Source organism: Bactrocera tryoni, chromosome 2 (genome assembly GCF_016617805.1).
Source record: "Bactrocera tryoni isolate S06 chromosome 2, CSIRO_BtryS06_freeze2, whole genome shotgun sequence".
Lineage (NCBI taxonomy): Eukaryota > Metazoa > Arthropoda > Insecta > Diptera > Tephritidae > Bactrocera > Bactrocera tryoni.
The window spans coordinates 42,647,840-42,669,389 of NC_052500.1; the positions used below are offsets into that span (position 1 = coordinate 42,647,840).

The 21,550-nt window shown below is 37.7% G+C and overlaps 1 protein-coding gene across 1 annotated transcript in view; it reads left to right on the plus strand.

Annotated features, from left to right (window-relative positions):
• Window positions 1–21,550, plus strand: part of LOC120767240 (probable aconitate hydratase, mitochondrial) — a 36,542-nt gene that overhangs the window by 7,622 nt on the left and 7,370 nt on the right. Inside the window, exons 3-4 of the mRNA XM_040093081.1 lie at window positions 6,872–7,599; window positions 12,256–12,427. Coding sequence (XP_039949015.1) covers window positions 6,872–7,599; window positions 12,256–12,427 — 900 coding nt within the window. The remainder of the gene's footprint in view (window positions 1–6,871; window positions 7,600–12,255; window positions 12,428–21,550) is intronic.

Sequence of the window (21,550 nt, forward strand, 5' to 3'; positions counted from 1 at the left end):
TAAACAAATTTGTTTGTCTTCTTTTGTTTTATTTTTGCTTAGCATCTGTTGTTTATAAAACAAACAAAACACAATAGGTTGACTTCTTACTCATTTCTAAGATTTGTGAGGGAGTGTTAGGGAAAAGTAAAAATTGTGTAAAAGTATTGGAGTTTCGGTCACGCAAGTTTTGCTGGGATAAAAATGATGCTCACTACGAGTGTAAAACGGCATTTTTAAAGAAGAGATATCTTACTTATAAAGCCTGCAAATAAGTTGTTTAAATGTTTACAGTTTGATTAAATGACAAGTGCCTGTTGTTAAATTGTGTTAAATGTACTGAAATAGCTTGTTGAAATATTCGAATTGAGGGAATTTTTCAACTTTAAAGTCGAATATCCCGTGAACTAAGCGAACAAAAATCCACTTTTTTTTGTTGTTGCTTTCGATCGTGATCGTCAGTCATAGCCACAACAAGTGTCGACTTATAGCAGTAGTCGGCAGTCGCAGCGACTAGCGTGGAGTGTTTGCTTCATGTGATTTTACGGTAAAATATTTGCCTGCTACCTGGTCGTAGCCGTAAAAATTGATCGATCGATATTTCGATTTTAATTCTTGAGTGGGCGCATTTTGAAAAGAAAGGAGGTGGGTGTAGCCATATGCAATACATCTTTGAGAAACAATAGATTAACTAATTTAAAGTCGCATTTAATTGAACGGCATAAAACTAATTTGTTGACTATAGAGAATTCTGACAACTTCTCTTCGTCCTCAACGCCTTAATTAAAACAATGCGAAAAAAAAATAAATAGAAATTTTGGTCTGATTTTACTCCATGTTTATATTTAGAAAATTTTTTGAAAATAAGTGGGCAAATATACCTGAGTAATGTCAAAAATTAATGCAATCAGCATTTCTATTTTTCAGTCCTCAATATATGTATCATATATAATGATTTCCGACTTTCAACCCGACGGTTAGCCGTTCGGTTGGCAAAAATGTGTGATATTTTAATGCAATTAAGTTAACTCGTTTTCTTAAAATTTATAAAGTCCTGATCCTTGCAAGTTGAAAGAGGATAAACCCAAACCCGAACTTAGTCTTTCCTTAATTATTTTTTATGTGTTTTGTCATGTCAAAATATTAGTTGTTAGTCATAATCATCTTCCCCCCATCGATTGCCATGATACAATTTATACATTATGACAAAAAAGCACCCAGCAATTGTAAATAAATTCCCCGAGTAAATGATATTTCAAAATTATTTTTGTTAAGTTGGTAGGACTGTCTTTAATTACTATGCCAATTATGAGCGCGATCGGTTAACCAGTTTGTTTGCAGCAGCTACTTAATTAAGTCAATTCAGTTCAGTAGCGCATTGCGATTTTTTTTACAGTGGATAAAAATATTTATTTTATTTATTTATTTATAAAAGTTTACATAACAATAAATTATTACATAAACTAAAGATAACGCAGCGCTAGCGTCGGAGGCTTTCGGCTGGCATGTTGACTAGGGCGGTTTCAAATGCGTCGGAGTAGGTCGGTCTCTCTGAGGAAGTTATATATCTTGCTAATATTATTGTCAGTAGGGTTTTTTAACAGCTGTGTAGGATTAATATCATTGAAATAGTGTAGTCTTTGGGCGTCAAGTTTCGGGCAGCAATCCAAGAGTGGGTTAATGCTAAGTGAAAAGTTGCAGAAAGGGCAGCAACTAGGAGTAGCGCCTTGAAGCAAATGAGAAGTTTTAATAATCGTGTGGCCAAGTCGGAGACGGGTATATGGAGTAATGTAATTTGTCGGCATGGTCAGAGAGAAGCAGGGCTTTGTACGACTGGGATTGATTATGATAGGTGTAAGAACCATATCTTTAGCGATCTTATCGGCAATCGTGTTGCCGTTTATATCTACGTGACCGGGGATCCACATGATTTTGATATTCTGGGGGTGTGAAATAAGGATGTCACGAATGTTTTCAATAACGGGGTTGGTTTGGTTACATCCCTTAATAGCTTGAAACCATGACATACTGTCAGAGCAAATTATACATTTTCCTTTATTTCGTACGGAATAAAGCATCGCGTTGAATATTGCCACGGCTTCTGCTGTGAAAATCGAGCAGAAATTAAACAAGATACCATAAGAAATTACTTCTCCATGTTCTTTCACGACAGCAAATGAAGTCTGTGATGATTTTGAGCCGTCGGTAAAAATCAGATCCCATCCAGTGGATTTATATTTAGCTGCCACTTCAAGGAAATTTGCCTTGTATACATCGTTGGCAGTACTCGCCTTCCGCAGATGGACAAGTTCATTGATAAAAGAATCATTTCTAAAAAGCCACGGCGGATGAATGCTTTTGCGAATATGAGGCCTTTGGAGTGGAAGGCCGATATCCTTTGCGAATTTGCGACAAAAGTAAACAGATGATTGCACTTTGGGTGGCCGTTTGCGCGAAATCGCTAATTGTAGGTCCGTTCTAAGAAGAGCATTCGGTGAAAACATCAGCTTAGCATAGAGTTTGCGAATTGAATCTTCGGCGTCATCGAATATTGTATTTAGCCCAGATTCTGCGAATAAATTATTTAAGGGAGTCGTTGGAAACGCGCGCAGCGATCTTCGAATTGCAGCGTGGTAAGGGGCAATAAGCATTTTCAACTTATTTTTTTGCGTGATGTCCATAAACTTCCAAACCGTATTGTATAGTTGAGACTTCCCCCTGCGGGTACGGGGGGACCCCTCCGGGTTCGAGGGGAAACCGAATATACCCGCGGTAAGGCATGCCTGTCGTAAGAGGCGACTAAAATCCTGGCCACCAGTCCAGGGCTGTATGGAGGCTCAACTGGTCGTAGTTTCGGCTACAAGGTCAATACCAAAGACTTTAACCTGGTACCACGGGGAGCAGTAGCCCCTGGAGTTCGCTCCAGTCTGCTCATTGGGTTTGGCCCTTTGTGGAGATTCGTGGTGGCTGTGGTTAAAACCCAAATCGCGGGAAGAACTGACTTGTCAGTCGAATGTGGAGTTGCATTGCAACCGGGTGCCGGACCCAAAGTACGGCAGAGGTTTTAGATGGGCCTCGAGCCCTACCAAGGTGGTTAGTGTGTCCTTACCGCACTGCCAATTGGTACTGAAAATCCTTACCCAATTTTCAGGGCGCTGATCGACGCATTGTATTGATCCGTTGTGCTTTTGAGCACCGTGGAGTTAAGCTTTACATAAGCAGGATCCCACGTAAAACACGTTTGACAGTTGTATAGTTGAGACTCCCTGCGGGGAGGGAGATAAGAATATTCCCGCGGTAAGGCATGCCTGTCGTAGGAGGCGACTAAAATCCAAATGCACTATGTCCGACATTCACATGTCTGGTTTATTGAATGTCGGCATGGTCAGAGATGTCAGAAAAGTGCTATATTGAGATACTATCATATTCTTTGAATGGGTTTGCGATTATATAACAAACACTAAATGGATTTGACGGATAACACATCATAGAGTCGGGTTCTTAAGAATTCCTCGGAATTCTTGGGGGCTCGACTTGCAGTAGCTTAAGCGCAAGCTTGGGCTACAGGTCACACCAAAGACTAAAACATGGTACCACGGGGAGCAGCCGCCCCTGGAGTTCGCTCCAGTCTGCTCATTGGGTCTTGGCCCTTTGGGGAGATTCGTGGTGGCTGTGGTTTAAACCTAAATGCAGGAAGGACTTTGTCCAATGTGGAGTCGCACTGCGGCCGGGTGCCGGACCCAGAGTACGGCAGAGGTTTTAGATGGGCCTCGCACCCGACCAAGGTGGAAAGGGAGTCCCACCCTTTTAATTTGGAACCAAAGTGTATGTGTATGTGGCAGGCACTCATACCTTGGTTTTTCCAGAGTGTAGTGTGGGTGCACACACTTACGCTTTGGGGCGCTGATCAACGCATTGTTTTGATCTGTGTGTTTCTAGTAATAGAAAACACCGTGGATTTGAGCCTCCTTAGGCAGATACCCACGTTAAACCACATTGGATTCTGTATAGTTGAGACAATAAGTGCCCTGGTTACGTTAATCTACAGTGCCGGACCGATAAATGAGCGCTTTGCGGAGAGCTACTTAACTATTAATAGTTTGGTCATTAATCTATCTCTTACATATTGACAATGTTGTGCGAAAGAGTACTTAGAGTCTAATATTATACCTAAAAACTTAAGGCTATTTGTACAATTTATAGTTATATCGGAAAAAGTTATGGTATGGGTGATACAGTTTCTTTTTCTACAAATGTGCAACAGTTTGGATTTGCTAGGGGAAATTGAAGCGCCGGAATTTTGCGACCAGGAGAAGATTTTGGAGAGGATATCGGAGAAGGTTCTTTGAACTGCTGCTTGATCAGTGTTTTTGGAGTACACCAGAACATCGTTAGCGTACATAGTGGTAAATTTAGATAGTAATTCGCTAAGTTCACCAAACGCTATAATGAAGAGAATCACCGATAAGGGTGATCCTTGAGGAGTGCCATTATCTAGGGGAAGGATAGAGGAGCGGGTGTTCGAGATAAGGACACTTATTTTACGATGGGATAAAAAAGATTTTATAAAGTTTAAGATTCGCAGACCCACTTTCCATTTGGTTAGTTGCCTTAGTACGATATGAATGCCTATTCGATCGAAGGCTTTTTGAAAATCGAGAGACATCAAGGAGATGTGATTTTTATTAGACAGAGCATTAGAAATGCAGATATTGTAGGAAAAGAAGCCATCCCAGTTAGTCTTTTGATGTCGGCCCAGATGCTTCTTGGGTTGGATGAAGAGTTAATGTTGCTGGTAAATTTTTCAAAACAGGCAGCTTTCGCAAGTTTGGCTTTGCCATGTACTTTGTTTGGCTTGCCTTAAAGTTGAAAGTTCAGCGCTCCACCACAATGGAGCCGGCCTACGAGTTTTGCTACCTGATTGTGGGATAGATAGAATAGCCGCACTTCTGATGATTTTTTGGACGCGGGACGCTTCTTCGTTGACGTTAAGGGAAATAGGATAGGAGCTGCAACCATGTAGACACGCATCTTGGAACTTTAACCAATCAGCAGAGTCAGTCTGGTATTTCAACCTCGGGCGAAATGTTGAAGGAGAACGGTTTGAAGGGAGTCTGGTAATAATGGGGAAATGAAATAGAAAAAAGAATTGGTCTCAAATTTTGAATTTCTAACCAAGTTTCCTTTGCGGAATCGTTGCGAATGTTGAAAAGGCTTACGGTGATTCAGTTTTATCAATAACACAAGCCTACGAAAGATCGTTGTAGACATGCTCTTTTCTGGACGGCTTTCAACCTCTTCAACGTGTTCTTGCTGGTTTCGTCTCGATAAAGCTGAATTTCTTTCAAAAAGAGTGCCGTAAACAGGTCTGTTTAAAGCTAAAAACGCAATGAATGCACCAGATTTAGCTCCGTGAAATTTTTTCTTGTTCCTGAAACAGAAATTGTCGCTGCGTGGAACCTGCTTTCAGTGGAGCGAAGAGATAAATAAAAATTCTCCGAAGGAGGCCATCCCAAAAAGTACTTAAAAAATAGTTTCCAGGACTGGAAAAATCGCTGGCATAAGTGTATTACATCTGGTATGAATTTCTTTGAAGGCGATAAAATATATTGAACAATTAAATATTTTGCGTTTTATTTATAATTTTCGGGTATTTTTTTATCACATCTCCGATACTGGAGATTTCCGTGTCCAATCAATATCCCATCTAACTCGTAAAATCATGTAAAAGCTTTTCAATTTATATCCTAACAACCAAAAATTTAACATCCGTCTCAACTGTTCCGTTATGTTTGAAAGAATATACACATGCGGTCACGCAAATCTTACACAATATTGACACAGTTAGATTCCCACGTATTTCTACTAATCTAATAATTTAAAAGTTAGCGCTTTATGCTTAAACAATATACTCGAATGATTTTGTATAAGCAAAAAAAACTGTTTATTGTTTTATTCACTAAACGAAATAAATTAAATACTAAGAATGATTTGCTTTATAAAAACAATTCACGAAGGAATGAAAAAATCCGAAAAAAACTATTAAAATGTAGTGGTAAGTTGCGTGTGGCCGTAGGTGTAGTCCAAGTATAAATTTCCTTCAAACGCTGGAACAAATTGCCACTTTTTGATCATATATTGAGCTTGTGGTTATCAAATGAAAGTTTTCTTGCTCATTAACAGCAATTTTGCAACAGCTAAATTCAATATGAAGTGTCACCATGGGCTTCTTCGGTAATGCAGTAAATACCGTCAACACTGCACAATTAGCACTGCCAAATTTAGCTGCCTTGAAACTGTTCAAAACTGCGCATTTCAGAATTTTCTAGCATAAAAATGTGCGAACTATTTTTTATGCATACTTTCAAGGACGAGTCATATAGCATCAAAGATCGAACGGGTAAAAATGAATCGTGTAAAAATATGATTTTATTAATTGCGAATAGCTTTAATATCAAACTGATTATTCCATAAGTGAAAGTTGTACTGCACTTGCCGCAATCTCTGTCTATATACATACATATATCCTATAAAATTAAAAAGAAACTTAAATATTATTCACAATGATATTTTAGCTATCACAGTTGGTTTTGGCGTAATATTTTGTGTAACTACTTTTAAAATGTTGCAAATTATGCGCGTTTTTGCGCACCACCTATGACAGTGATGCTTTTTCGAACTTTCCATTTTGGCTAAGATGTACATATGTAAGATTTTTTTTGATTTTGGTTGCATCATGCACACTGCGCAGTTTGCTTTACCGAAAACGCTCTATATCTACGCATTTTTTTGCAGTAAGGTTATTTGTTGTTAAAATTGTATCGAATGGAAATGTTTAGCTTAATTATATTGTTAAATAATTCAAATTTATAATTTTTTTTATTTGTTTTAGGTAGCAGACATTCTTACTGTGAAGGGTGGTACTGGTGCTATAATAGAATACCATGGAAATGGTGTTAATTCAATATCTTGTACCGGTATGGCAACAATTTGTAACATGGGGGCAGAGATTGGAGCTACAACATCAGTATTCCCTTTTAACGATCGTATGTCTAAATATCTGAAGTCCACTGGAAGAAGCAGTATCGCAGACGAAGCAAATAAATATAAAACAAAACTTTTTGCACCCGATGGCAATTGTGAATATGATGAATTAATTGAAATTAACCTAGATAAACTAGAACCCCATGTTAATGGACCATTTACACCTGACTTAGCTCACCCAATAAGTAAACTGGGTGCAAATGCTAAGCAAAATGGTTACCCATTAGATATCAAAGTAGGTCTCATTGGTTCATGTACTAATTCATCGTATGAAGATATGGGGCGTTGTGCTAATATTGCAAAAGATGCAATGAGTCATGGACTAAAGTCGAAAATACCATTTAATGTTACACCAGGATCTGAACAAATTCGTGCAACAATCGAAAGAGATGGTATCGGAAAGGTGTTTGAAAAATTTGGTGGAACTGTTCTAGCAAATGCTTGTGGCCCTTGCATTGGACAGTGGGATCGCAAAGATGTAAAGAAAGGGGAAAAGAATACAATTGTTACATCCTACAATCGAAACTTTACTGGTCGCAATGATGCTAATCCTGCTACCCACTCATTTGTCACCAGGTGAGTAATGTTATGTTGTATATAGGTATGCTAGCTCAAGCTCTAGGAGGACGATTTCGAAGTTTTACTTGTAGGTCTGAATAACTTGCGCTAGATTGAGTATCAATGCATAGTATAAAAGAAAATCTGGTTTTTTGGCCCTATGTCCCTTTGTATGCTTAAATCTTTAAAACTACGCAACGGATTTTGATGCGGTTTTTTTAATAGATAGAGTGATTGAAGAGTGATTCACCCGTCGGTGAATATTTGAAAAAGGGTTAAATTCTGCATATTTTTGTGTGAATCAAGCGAAGGATTGGTTATGAAAACCAGAGGCTTCAAAGCATTTCCACGAATAAGAAGAAGTGTGTGCCAATAATAAGTCATCATAACAAAAGATGTTAAGTAAAAGAACCAAACACTACAATCAACGTTTAAATACAAGCAACAACCATTGTTGGAGAAGAGTAGTTATTGACATCAAAAATCAGTAATAATAGGGCTAATAATAAAAAAACGAGCAGTAATATAAAAACCAAATTTCATAAGAAAAATGTATAACTAAGTGAGGAAAAGAAAATATAAGTAAATGAATTTGAAGAAGTAACTACATTAAACATAGAATACAGAAGGCAAAACAAACAAAAAAAAAATTAATTAAAGAATTGAAAATTGAGTTATACATGTAAACGAAAATGTGAATAATTAATGAATAACAAAATTGCAATTAATTATTATTATAAGTAACGTTTTAAGGCGCAATCAATTTTTCAAAGCATTTTTGTTACAGAAACTTCAATTGTTAACAAAAAATATTACATAATACTAGATATATTCTAAAATTAAAGTAGACCTACATTTACTTCTATTTTGTATGAAATATTAATTAATTTTTAAATACTTAATTTATATAGCACCTATAAATTAAATTAATATACTATATATTCATTTCACTACATTGTACCTAATTTTTAATATTGATAATATTCATAGTTGTAAAATATTGTAAGACCATGGACATACAAACGATTTTAGGTATGACAGTTGAGACGTTGAAGGAACATCTAAGAAGGGTTGGGTTACGTGTTCAAGGACCGAGACAGACTTCTAAGACATCATAATCTCATTCAGAGCGATGAAAAAGATATTGATGTGGAATCCGAGTATGAGGAAGCAGTTACACAACGAGGTGTTGCAATCAGTACCAACTTCACGCTCAGAGACATTCAAGACAGTTTACCTTCTTTTACTGGGACAAACGCATTAAATTTAAATGATTGGGTTCAAGAGTTTGCAGATAATGCCATTACATTAGGGTGGAATGAGTTATCAAAGTATATATATGCTAAACAATAGCTAAAAGAAGCAGCAAAACTTGTCGTACGCAGTCAGTCAGGTTTTAGAGATTGGAATTCTTTAAAATCAGCTGTTGCAGACTAATTCGGTACCAAATTATCTTCGTTGGATATTCACAAAATGTTACAGAATCGACGTAAAAAGAATAATGAATCGTTTAAGATATATGTATATATATATACTGTGATGGAAATAGCCAAGCCCATTAACTTAGATGATGCTAGTTTGATAGGACATTTTATAGAGGGAATTCCCGACTCAAAACCTAACAAAACAGTCTTGTATCAAGCAAAAACCATTAAAGATTTGAAAGAAAACCTTAAAATTTACGAAAAGATACATGGTTCAAGGCAGTCTTTAAACAAGCCTAGCTATGCAAAAAATTTAGCAAAATAAAATGCAAAAGGAAGTTTTGAATGAAGAGGATAGCATTCTATTTAAGGAATTCACTTCGCTTTGTCTTCAAAATGTCTTAGCTGTTGAAAAATCTGACATTAACAATACCTCCTAGACGCCATTGCAACCGACGGCAATGTCAACCCGAGTAACTCATTACTCCCCTTGTCGTTCATAGCAGCAATTTTTGATTCTCAAATGAATGTGGAGTTTTATGGCACGGTCCAGGCCAGAGAGCTCCAAACAGTCGTGCCAAAAACACAATGAAATGAATTCAGTTCATCGTAGACAACATTGTTGATCAATTCGAGTACCGACCAGCATCAACTGATCTGATGCCACATTAACAATCTGTTCTTCGGCAATCACGATCGAGTAAACGGTTTGGCTGACTTCAGTTCAAATCATATCATGTCAGTTTATAGCGTTGCGACGATTGCTTGAATCGAACGAATGTGTGAACATTTTCTTTTCTGCCTGATTGATTTGAATCATGTGTGGCAAAACATATATGAGATTTGAACATGAGCAAAACAAATCTTCGATGCGTAAAAGCATTTGTCAGCATATATGTTCGTATATATTTGAAGGAGAACAGAAGTGCATGACTAAATTAGTGTATAGGGGATGATTATATTAGCCGTGTTTTATTTGACCATCACAAGCTAACAGCTAAATCTTGGACAAATAAAACGCACTTAGCTTATTTGATATATTCGCTTAAAAAATAATTGTGTTGGCAATGCGGACAAGAACAATCAGCTGATATACAATTTAGTTTGAAATTACAAATGTTTAAACGGAATATTAATATACTATACAAATATTTTTATTTTATTTATTTGAGGTCTAGAATACAAAAAACTGAAAACAAGTGTTCATATTTATCTTAATTTTAACTAAATACTTATCCAAAAAATCTGTAATTTTGGTTTGTTTAAGTTCTCATCTGACAAAATGAGGTTTCTCGCTATTGCCAACTACTTCTTTTGGGAAAAATCATAGCTATTGTGAATGAAAAAAAGCGATGAACTGACAATGCCTCTAGTTCCATATACAAGCTATGACAGCTTATGATAAGCTAATAGCTTCATTTGCTGGTAAAATAAAACACGCCTATTATAAGTTAACACGAACCAAAATTGATTGTAATCCATTCGGTTTCTTCGAATAATGCCTGTTCTTCTGCAATATTTTTATACCATGGTCAAGGTATGTTAAGTTTGCCACGATGTTTGTAACATCGTAACAAAAGGCCCCGGTCTGACACAAAGTGGCGCTATTAAAATTAAATCCATATAATTTTTAGTTAGTCCTCACCAAAATGGGCGTATATAAATATGACTGCTGTCGGATCATTAATTTGTTAATTATGTCATTTTGAGCAGCAGAGGGTGAAAAACTGGAGAGAACACTTTTCCAGCCTGCTGAGCGGCAGTGAAAGTGTGATATCTGACTGCTATCGACCAGTTTCACCTCGTTTGGTATCGAACGGCTCGGAGAAGTCCTTTCCAATCCTGGCGGAGCTTTTGGTATTGCTCAACGTCAGTTTACACAGCCGTATTAATTTTTCGGGGATACCAAATTCAAACATACTAATAAATATCAAAATTAAATTAGAGGGTATTTTCCAAAGTATCCACTAAGAAATAATGTATCCTGAAAATACATTTATAAAAGTGGAAAATTTAAAAAAGAACGGATAGATAGCTTTTTATACTCTCGCAACAAAGTTGCTTTGTAAGTCCTAAAACTAAAAGAGTCAGATATAGGGTTATATATACCAAAGTGATCAGGGTGACGAGTAGAGTTGAAATTCGGATGTCTGTCTGTCCGTCCGTCAGTACGTCCGTCCGTCAGTACGTCCGTCCGTCAGTACGTCCGTCCGTCAGTACGTCCGTCCGTCAGTACGTCCGTCCGTCAGTACGTCCGTCCGTCAGTACGTCCGTCCGTCAGTACGTCCGTCCGTCAGTACGTCCGTCCATCAGTACGTCCGTCCGTCAGTACGTCCGTCCGTCAGTACGTCCGTCCGTCAGTACGTCCGTCCGTCAGTACGTCCGTCCGTCAGTACGTCCGTCCGTCAGTACGTCCGTCCGTCAGTACGTCCGTCCGTCAGTACGTCCGTCGGTCTGTACGTCCGTCCGTCCGTGCAAGCTGTAACTTGAGTAAAAATTGAGATATCATGATGAAACTTGGTACACGTATTTCTTGGCTCCATAATTAGTAGTAATTCCATTAAGTTCGAAGATGGGCAAAATCGGCCCACTGCCACGCCCACAAAATGGCGAAAACCGAAAACCTATAAAGTGTCATAACTAAGCCATAAATAAAGATATTAAAGTGAAATTTGGCACAAAGGATCGCATTAGGGAGGGGCATATTTGGACGTAATTTTTTTAGAAAAATGAGCGTGGCCCCGCACCCTACTAAGTTTTTTGTACATATCTCGGAAACTACTATAGCTATGTCAACCAAACTCTATAGTGTCGTTTCCTTCAGGCATTTCCATATGCAGTTCAAAAATGGAAGAAATCGGATAATAACCACGCCCACCTCCCATACAAAGATTATGTTGAAAATCACTAAAAGTGCGTTAACCGACTAACAAAAAACGTCAGAAACACTAAATTTTACGGAAGAAATGCCAGAAGAAACTGCACCCAGGCTTTTTTTAAAAATTGAAAATGGGCGTGGCGTCGCCCACTTGTGGACCAAAAACCATATCTCAGGAACTACTAATCTAATTAATTTTACAGCAAAATAAAAAAATATGTAAATGACGGATGATGAAATCTCGATTATCACTTTATCATGCGAGAGTATAAAATGTTCGGTGACACCCGGACTTAGTCCTTCCTTACTTGTTTCTAACTAAACAACTGCTTATCATATCTACTTAATATATACTATTTTTGTATTTTTTAGCCCAGAATTAGTCACTGCGTTATCAATCGCGGGGAGATTAGATTTTAATCCATTAACCGATGAACTTACTGGATCGGATGGCAAAAAATTCAAATTGACTGCCCCGTTTGGTGACGAATTACCTTCGAAAGGTTTTGACCCCGGAATGGATACGTTTGATGCACCACCTAAGGTAAGTCCTTTCATAATTAATAATATATACATATATAAATAGGGTGTAATTCATCGCCCAATTTTCTTGTGAAAAATTTACCACCGTATAATACATTTTTGCAGAGGGTCACTGTTAAATGAATTTGCCTGAAATAGCTTGGACAGGACTGGGTAAAATGGGATGAGAAATGGGGTTACTGCGTTTTCTCACTTTATATAATAAACTCAACCGTAAAACCTCTTCTAGCGTTGGCACTGTAATTTGTCACAGAAATATAATTATACTCTCGCAATATATTGTATCGAGTGTAGTTTCGTTCACCTAACGTTGGTGTATGTCTAGTTTTCATTTGGTTAAAATAATTAGCATCAAAAACTGACTCAACAAACAGATTTTCATTTGGTGTCAAGGTTTTCATTACAATGTCAAAACTGACTTGATGTAAAAGTGCATTTAAAATATGTTGTTAATTTTTGGATTCAGATGATTAACAACCCCTTTTCACTATAGAAGTCAATTGTAAACAGGCAAATTTGACAGCTGTTAAATTGAAAGTCCGTTTTTTTTTAAAGTGCGTGAAAGGGAAAAATTAACAAACAGCTGCGTTATGTCTGGCAACGACGTTAAATGGCAAGGCAAAAGCGAAAGACTCAGAAAAATAGATAACGCAATGTCGTATTATACCATAATTAAGGAATTTCCACCTGTGGATTTTACACCACACTTCGACCCAAATTGGTTTCTAAGGACCCAAAGTGATTGAATAACTCCCTAATTATAACTCTGGAAGACTTAAACTTTTTAGTGGTCGCTTTACCTAATATGTTAATAAATATAAAAGAAGATTCCCTGAAACGATCTCGGGCGATGAAAGACTGACGGTAACACTACGTTATTTAGCTGCAGGCGATAGTTTATCGAGTTTTTTTTTTTATAGGAACCATGTGCCATATAGTTTCCTTGTCTGATCTTATATCAGTGATTTTAATAAGGTTCCTTACACTATCTAGAAAAAATACAAAAGCATTGTTCTGACGGCTACGATTGATACCGACTATACAAATTGACGACACTTTTCCCTTAAAAATATACTTGATAAAACCATTCAACCTTCGTAATCGAGAAATGTCGTATAAAATATTTAATGATCTGCTATTTAAAACAGAAGGGTTCGGCATATGAGTTTCACGTTTTCGGATCCTCAGATGAAGGGAATAGGGGCTGCACAATTGAGATTTACTGGGCCATTACTAAAGCAAAACTATATAAAGACCCAACAAGGTGTAAAAAATGAGCAGTTTAAATATAAATAGGGAAACATAACAAAATATTTAAATGAAGATTCTGTGCAAGCGCCTGTAACAAAACAAACTATGTTTTTTTTTAATTTGTAGAAGCCTGTATTTAAATTATAACTTTTACATGTTTTTGAAATTACCGTTTACTACCGTTTATTCTTGCTAATTCAATTTTTTTATGTAAGGGTTGAACCCATCTATGAATAAGTACTTTGTACTGTTAGTATCTAAATCTTGTAAAAAAAATCTCTTTTTCCAATAAATCGCTTTAGTAATATGTATCTTACGTTGAATAAGTGCGATCAGATATATGTATATACGCTAGATGGAAAGGTAAGATTTCGTGCTAAAATAACTTCTCAGAAACTCAGTATTGTTTGAGTACGCGTCAAAGATCGAGAACAGCAAGAAATAAATACGCCATATTTTACAATTTTCTACGATAAGGGCGGAAACGCTAGCCAGCCGGGGTTAATTTTAATAGCAGTTATGATTTTGATACAGTATCAGCCTTGAAATTAAACATTAAAATCTTTTGGATTCATTAAGATAGATATAATTAGAAACTCGTACTATATGTGCCACACAACTTTGCGCAAAATGCGAGAATTGCTGTTGTAAAATCAATACTTTTCTAAAGCATATGGTTAATGGTAATGAAAAGTGGTTTACTTACAACAAGTAAAGTGTAAACGATCGTGGTCGAATCGCCGTAAGCGTAGCGAAGACAGAATTGATGGTAAGAAACCGTCTGAAGGAAGCAATAGCCTATAAACGGTGAGCTTAGCTCAATAAGCAAAGAATAATTCCATAAAGAAAAGACAAGACTTCACAAGGCTTCGGGAGCTTAATTGAGAGATTCTACCTACTAAGTTACTTCATTCGCTTATGGTACTAAAATGTTGTGCATTTTTACTGCCGGGCACATCGCAGTCCAGTACCTTGGACAGCAGAATCAGAACAAGCTTTCATCTACATCAAGGAACAACTAGCAGCCGCAACTCTCCTAACTCATCCATCACCAGCCGCCGAACTTCGGATTACGTGTGACGCATCTTGTACTGCGCTGGGAGCGGTGCTAGAGCAGAAACATAAAAACGTTTGGAGGCCACTTGGATTTTTCTCGAAAAAGTTGTCACCCGCACAGATTAACTACAGCACATATGATAGAGAATTGACAGCTGTATAGACGCCAACAAATGAAGAAGTCTTTTGAGTTATAATTGGCGACTTAACACCACATTTAATATAAAATTACAGATTATTTATTAAGATAACTTAAAAGACTTCTTCACTTTATGGCGTCTATACAAGAAGTGACGCTTCTTAAAACTAAAAGCTTAGAATTCAGTTGAAACTGTAAATTTCCAAGAAGAATATAAAGAGAATGAAATAATAGAATAACTGACAAACTGTGCTGCCAGATGTGATACGTCTTGTCTGTGTGCCCACAGTACTCCCCCTCAAATAAAGTCCTGCTGGACTTTTTTAAGGTTGAGTTCCTTTACTAGATCTTAGTCCGGGTGCTTGGTGCAGTTAGGCTGGTTGATGTATGTAGCGAATTCATTTGCTTGGTGAGAGGCGTACTGTTGTCACTGGACAATTGGTATGGTTAAGTAGTTGTTGCGAATTTATTTGCTCGGTGAGAGTACGGCTGTGCGGCGTACTGTTGTCACTGGCCAATTTGTATGGTTACGTGGTTGCTGTGCAGTTCTCGGTTAGGGCTTCGACGGTTTCATGGGAGCCTACACGTGCGAGAATGGGTTAGGTGTTAGCAAAAATGTAACATGCTTACACTTTTGTTCATTCACATTTATACGCCAGTTGGCTAGCCATTCTTTGACAGAACTTAAGTGCTCTGCTAATATTCTTTATGCAATTATGTGGCATTTGTTACGGCTTACTAAGGCTGTGTCATCGGCGAATATATTATATGTCCTTCATCAGATATGAAATCTCCCACTTTTACCATAAACTGTCTATTTTCTAAATAAGACTCCAATGTTTTATACAATTCTAAACGTAGAATATTTTTAATCTTGTATCTTATATATAAAAATGGATCGCAAAATGTGTTGCTAAACGCATAACTCAACAACGCCTGAACCAATTTTGCCAATTCTTTTTATTAAATGTTCGTAGAGGTTCAAGGATGGTTTTTACGGCAAGAAAAATTCGAATAATTGCCGGAAAATCCCTAAAAACAGCCCTTTTCTTTTTTCCATACAAACGAATGAATGTTTGTTTGTTAGTAGCGCTAAGAAAACGGATACACCAATTTTGATGAAAATTTCAGAGGTTGTTCGTTGTGGATCGAGGAAGGTTTAGAAATGAAAATACATTATACTCTTCATGAGGAAAAGTCGGAAAATTGGATAATTCCAAACAGTAACTTTTTTCCATACAAATTTTTTTACAATTTTTGTTTGTTTTATTTTTCAATATGTTGATTTGAATCGTTCAATTTCAGTCGCTTGCTTTTTTATTCCGGATATTCTAAAGAAAAATTATTGAAAATTATTCAGTGAAAATTTTACGAAATTCCTGATCCAAAGAAATACCCAGTACTATACGAAGTGGCGAAAACCAATATGGTTCGTGGACCTTGCGGACACTACAATCCCACTTCGGTTTGTATGTCTGACAATAAAGGCACGAAACACTATCCACGTGCTTTTCTTTCGGAAACACAAACTGGAAATGATGGATATCCACTCTATCGGCGTCGCTCACCCGGCGACAATGCCAGAATATTTAGCATTCAATTTAGAGGCGTGAATATTGAAGTTAACAACACATGGATCGTATCATATTTGCCACTGTTGTCTAATTCACATTCAAAACTTATGTCAATGTTGAGTATTGCAATTTCGTGAAATCGATAAAATACGTTTCCAAGTCCGTCATCAAAGAAAGCAACATGGCGGTTATTGGTCTTGAACGATATGGTCGATACGTGAACTGCAATAAAGCGCTTTGTAGGATATTGTGCGTCTCGCAGCTAACTTGGAGAATGACCAAAGAGTGTATTTCAACCCAGAGAATACAGTACAGCCAGTGGAAGCACCGCCAACAACAAAATTAACATTTACGAGTTTTTTCTCAACTTTCGTCAGTGATCCGTTAGCGAGAATATTGCTCTATTCGGAAACGCCTTGATATTATACATGGAATGCATCGTCGAAGAAATAGTTACACAGAAAGCAAGGCCAACCAGTAGATTGACATCCAGGTGTGTTCTCAACTAATACCTTAGAACGAGTTTACACAATCCACCCGAAAATCGACGATTGCTTCTACCTTCGCTTGCTATTGATAAATGTACGTGCTTCAATTTCATTTGAGTCATTGCGTATTGGGAATGGTACGGTGTGTGAAACTTTTTGAGAAGCATGCCAGCAATTACAATTCTTCTTCTTAATTGTCGTAGACACCGCTTACGCGATTATAGCCGAGTTAACAACAGCGCGCCAGTCGTTTCTTCTTTTCGCTACGTGGCGCCAATTGGATATTCCAAGCGAAGCCAGGTCCTTCTCCACTTGGTCCTTCCAACGGAGTGGAGGTCTTCCTCTGCTTCCCCCGGCGGGTACTGCGTCGAATACTTTCAGAGCTGGAGTGTTTTCATCCATCCGGACAACATGACCTAGCCAGCGTAGCCGCTGTCTTTTAATTCGCTGAACTATGTCAATGTCGTCGTATATCTCGTACAGCTCATCGTTCCATCGAATGCGATATTCTCGTAACGTCGACTCATCGGTTGCAGTCATCGCCCAAGCCTCTGCACCATATAGCAGGACAAGAGTTATGAGCGACTTATAGAGTTTAGCTTTTGTTCGTCGAGAGAGGACTTTACTTTTCAATTGCCTACTCAGTCCGAAGTAGCACCTGTTGGCAAGAGCAATCCTGCGTTGGATTTCCAGGCTGACATTGTTGGTGGTGTTAATACTGGTTCCTAAATAGACGAAATTATCAAACAACTTCAAAGTCAACTGTCAATAGTGACGTGGGAGCCAGGTCGCGAGTGCGACGACTGTTTGTTTGATGACAGGAGATATTTCGTTTTGCCCTCGTTCACTGCCAGGCCCATTTTCTGTGCTTCCTTGTCCAGCCTGGAGAAAACAGAACTAACGGCGCGGGTGATGAGGCCGATGATATCAATATCATCGGCATACGCCAGCAGCTGTACACTCTTATAGAAGATTTTACCTTCTCTATTTAGTTCTGCAGCTCGAACTATTTTCTCCAGGTTAAAGAAGTCGCACGATAGGGAGTCGCCTTGTCTGAAACCTCGTTTGGTATCGAACGGCTCGGAGAGGTCCTTCCCGATCCTGACGGAGCTTTTGGTGTTACTCAACGTCAGTTTACACAGCCGTATTAGTTTTGCGGGGATACCAAATTCAGACATCGCGGCATAAAGGCAACTCCTTTTCGTGCTGTCGAAAGCAGCTTTGAAATCGACGAAGAGGTGGTGTGTGTCGATTCTCCTTTCACGGGTCTTTTCCACGATTTGGCGCATGGTGAATATCTGGTCGGTTGTTGATTTTCCGGGTCTGAAGCCACACTGATAAGGCCCAATCAGTTTGTTGACGGTGGGCTTTAATCTTTCACACAATACGCTCGATAGAACCTTATATGCGATGTTGAGGAGGCTAATCCCACGGTAGTTGGCGCAGATTGTGCGGTCTCCTTTTTTATGGATTGGGCATAGCACACTTAAATTCCAATCGTTAGGCATGCTTTCGTCCGACCATATTTTACAAAGAAGCTGTTGCATGCTGCTTATCAGTTCTTCGCCGCCGTGTTTGAATAGCTCGGCCGGCAATCCATCGGCCCCCGCCGCTCTGTTGTTCTTCAGGCGGGTAATTGCTATTCGAACTTAAGCAATTACAATTGCTGGAACATAATAATCACTAATAGCTACTTCAAATGCAAATGAAGTTCGCACACTTTTCGCTATGATCAATTATGGGATACGAACAAAAATTGCATTGCCGAAGACATTTTACATCGTTTTCGCAAAAAATTGGAAATGGGTCAACTCCGGTTGATACTTCCGGTATAGTAGGGGAGCCCGGAGTGCTAAATTTGCAGTTACTGGAGCGTCATTGAGACTTACTAGATTGTCAAGATAACGTTTAAAAAAAAAGAAAGTCTTTGTGAAGTTTTCCATTTTAGTGGGGAGAAGAGCGGGTAATTATTTTCAAAAATGTAAAAAAAAACAGTCACATAAAAATACTCAAGCGCGTCAGTCATTTATGGCATATACGCGCATAGTATTTCTGATAGTCGATATATATTAATCTGACAATTAATTCAAGGTTGAGGGCCGTAATGAGAGGTTACAAAAAAAAAAAAGAAGTTATTCGAGCGTGTCAGATTTTCAAAGCGAATGTTAATGAACCTCTAAAAAGTGTGCCATTTCAAATTCTGACAATTTCGGCGTGGCCAAAGGTCATTTATTGATTTTAAAAGTTGTAAAAAAAAGGTGACCTTGAGGTACTCGAGTGCGTCAGATTTTTATGCAGGGGGATGAACTTGATGCCAGAGTCTTCCCAGAAGATAATCTGACAATTATATAGAGGCATATCGTTAATCTGACGGTTTGTTAGCAAAAAAAAAAAACTAATTAACAGGTTCCCTGTCCAATGTATCACATGTGATACAAAATTATTTTCTTGTACCATGTGTACAGCGTCCATGTATCATATATGATACATATGACACATATATATGATATATATATACAAATAAATTAAAAGCATCTACTAACAACAACCACGCTCTGGTGATCAGTACACTTGACTTTTTTCGACGATTTTACCTGCATCGCCCCACGGAAATTGTCAGATTATATGATTTTCGTGATTCTGACAGAATTATCTTTAAAATGAAACAAAAATCTATCGCGCTCGAGTATTTCAAGGTGACGTTTTTTTTTACATATTTGCCACCCTGCCATTTCTCTAAGCCACCCTCAAACTGTCAGAATATTGAAATATACACTCGTCTTCATGTATTTAATTTACCATCTCTTAATCTTACGCGTTCGAGTTTCCCGAAGGATCGATTTTTTTTCTCTAATCTGACGAACTCCCTCCAACGCACGCCTCCATATTAAGGGCTCATATTTGGTAGGGGTACATAAAAAGGTGCAATGATTCTTCCCATAAAGTTTTCTGACACGCTTAAGTAACTGCAAAAATCCCCTCTTGGGCTCCCCTACTAGTTGTTCGATATCAATTCCATCTTCCCTTTATCAATTCACGAAAGATGAACTCATCACGAATGTTCGGACATTGGCCAAATTATCGTAACTACGATTCCTTAAGTGCACGCGCAATGTTAGCTACCAAAAATGCCGATGTTGTTGACTTAAACTGAAAGATTCAAAGATTGTTTCGCAATCTGCGCTATCGAATACAAGGGGGCAGAATGCTTTATTCTACGAATTCCTCTGAGTTCTAACGATTGCCATTTCAGTTCAAACTTATTCCGTTTCCCGTGAAAACTGCATTTGAGGTGACAATCAACAGGACACAAGGATAATCAAATTGTGAGTGGTATAAATTTGGAAATGCCATGTTTTTCACACGGCCAGAGTTCACGAGCTTGGCAAACCATCTTTTCTCTAACCGGAACAGAAACCAAAAAATGTTGTTTATCAAGCTACTATTACAAGCAGTTTCAGAAGGTGAAGTCTTAAATGACTCGAGTTAGCTGTGTTGGGTAGGCTGGGCAGCTTAAAGTTGTTCTTTAGGCTGAAATACCTATTTAGTTGATTTGTAAAACAATTTGCCTTTTCCTTGTCACTTCGAGCCCAATTTCTACCCAAGTCTCGTATAGGCATGTCAATTGGTATCTTCATGGTCTTCCGGGCTTACCAATGAGAAGTTTGCTTGAATTTGGACACAGCTTTTTTATATACATTTCAGTGTTAAATTCTTCCTTGCGTTTAAACACAGATTTCAATTGAAGCTGAGTGGAAGGTGTGCGATTTATCAGCCATTCTTGTCATGCACGCCTTTTTCATTTAGAAGCTTTTCTATTTCTCTATTAGTGATTTTTTTGAAACCAAGAGTGTTATAGTTTTTGTTTGGTGTTGCTAAGACAGCTGCTTTAGTTATTATATCATTGAGTTCTCTTATGCTTTCGTCAATATCTCTTTTGTACTCAATATTAATAAAATAAAATTAAATATTTTTTTATATTTTAGCCAATTCGTTTTATAAGATGTTAGACCCATTTTTGGATCAACAAATATGGGTTGTTCACTTGCAGTACATGTACTCGTATCAACTGTTATGTGCGATTTATCTATATTTCTGATTGCGACAAATTCAAATAAATCTAGGATTTTGTTACGATCATTAGCCCAATATGTCGGCTTACCAGGAGATACTATGTCTAGGTTATTGTGCCTAATAGTGTGATACACTGTCGTCCTTTCAGATTAATTAATCGTGAGCCCCAATACATATGTTTTGCTTTGTAATCTCCACCTGCAGAAATCTATGACCTAGCGTTCCAAAAAAAGTCTTTAAATTGGATGTCTGTAATTTTAAACCGAGGTCGACAGTATATAGCCGCCAAGTTTAGGCTCCCGAACCGATTTTTTTATAGATATTGTTTTAGCTTTTAATTCCGCTATATCATGAGATTCTAATGCGTGATGGTTTAATCGTTTTCTAACCAAAACTGCTGTTCAACCATGTGCCTTTCCATCTGGGTGATTTGTAACATAGAGTTTAAATCCCGGTATAAAGAAATTGCTTTTATTAGTAAGATGAGTTTCTGACAATAACATAACATCTATATTATTTTCATCAAGAAATCTAATAAGCTC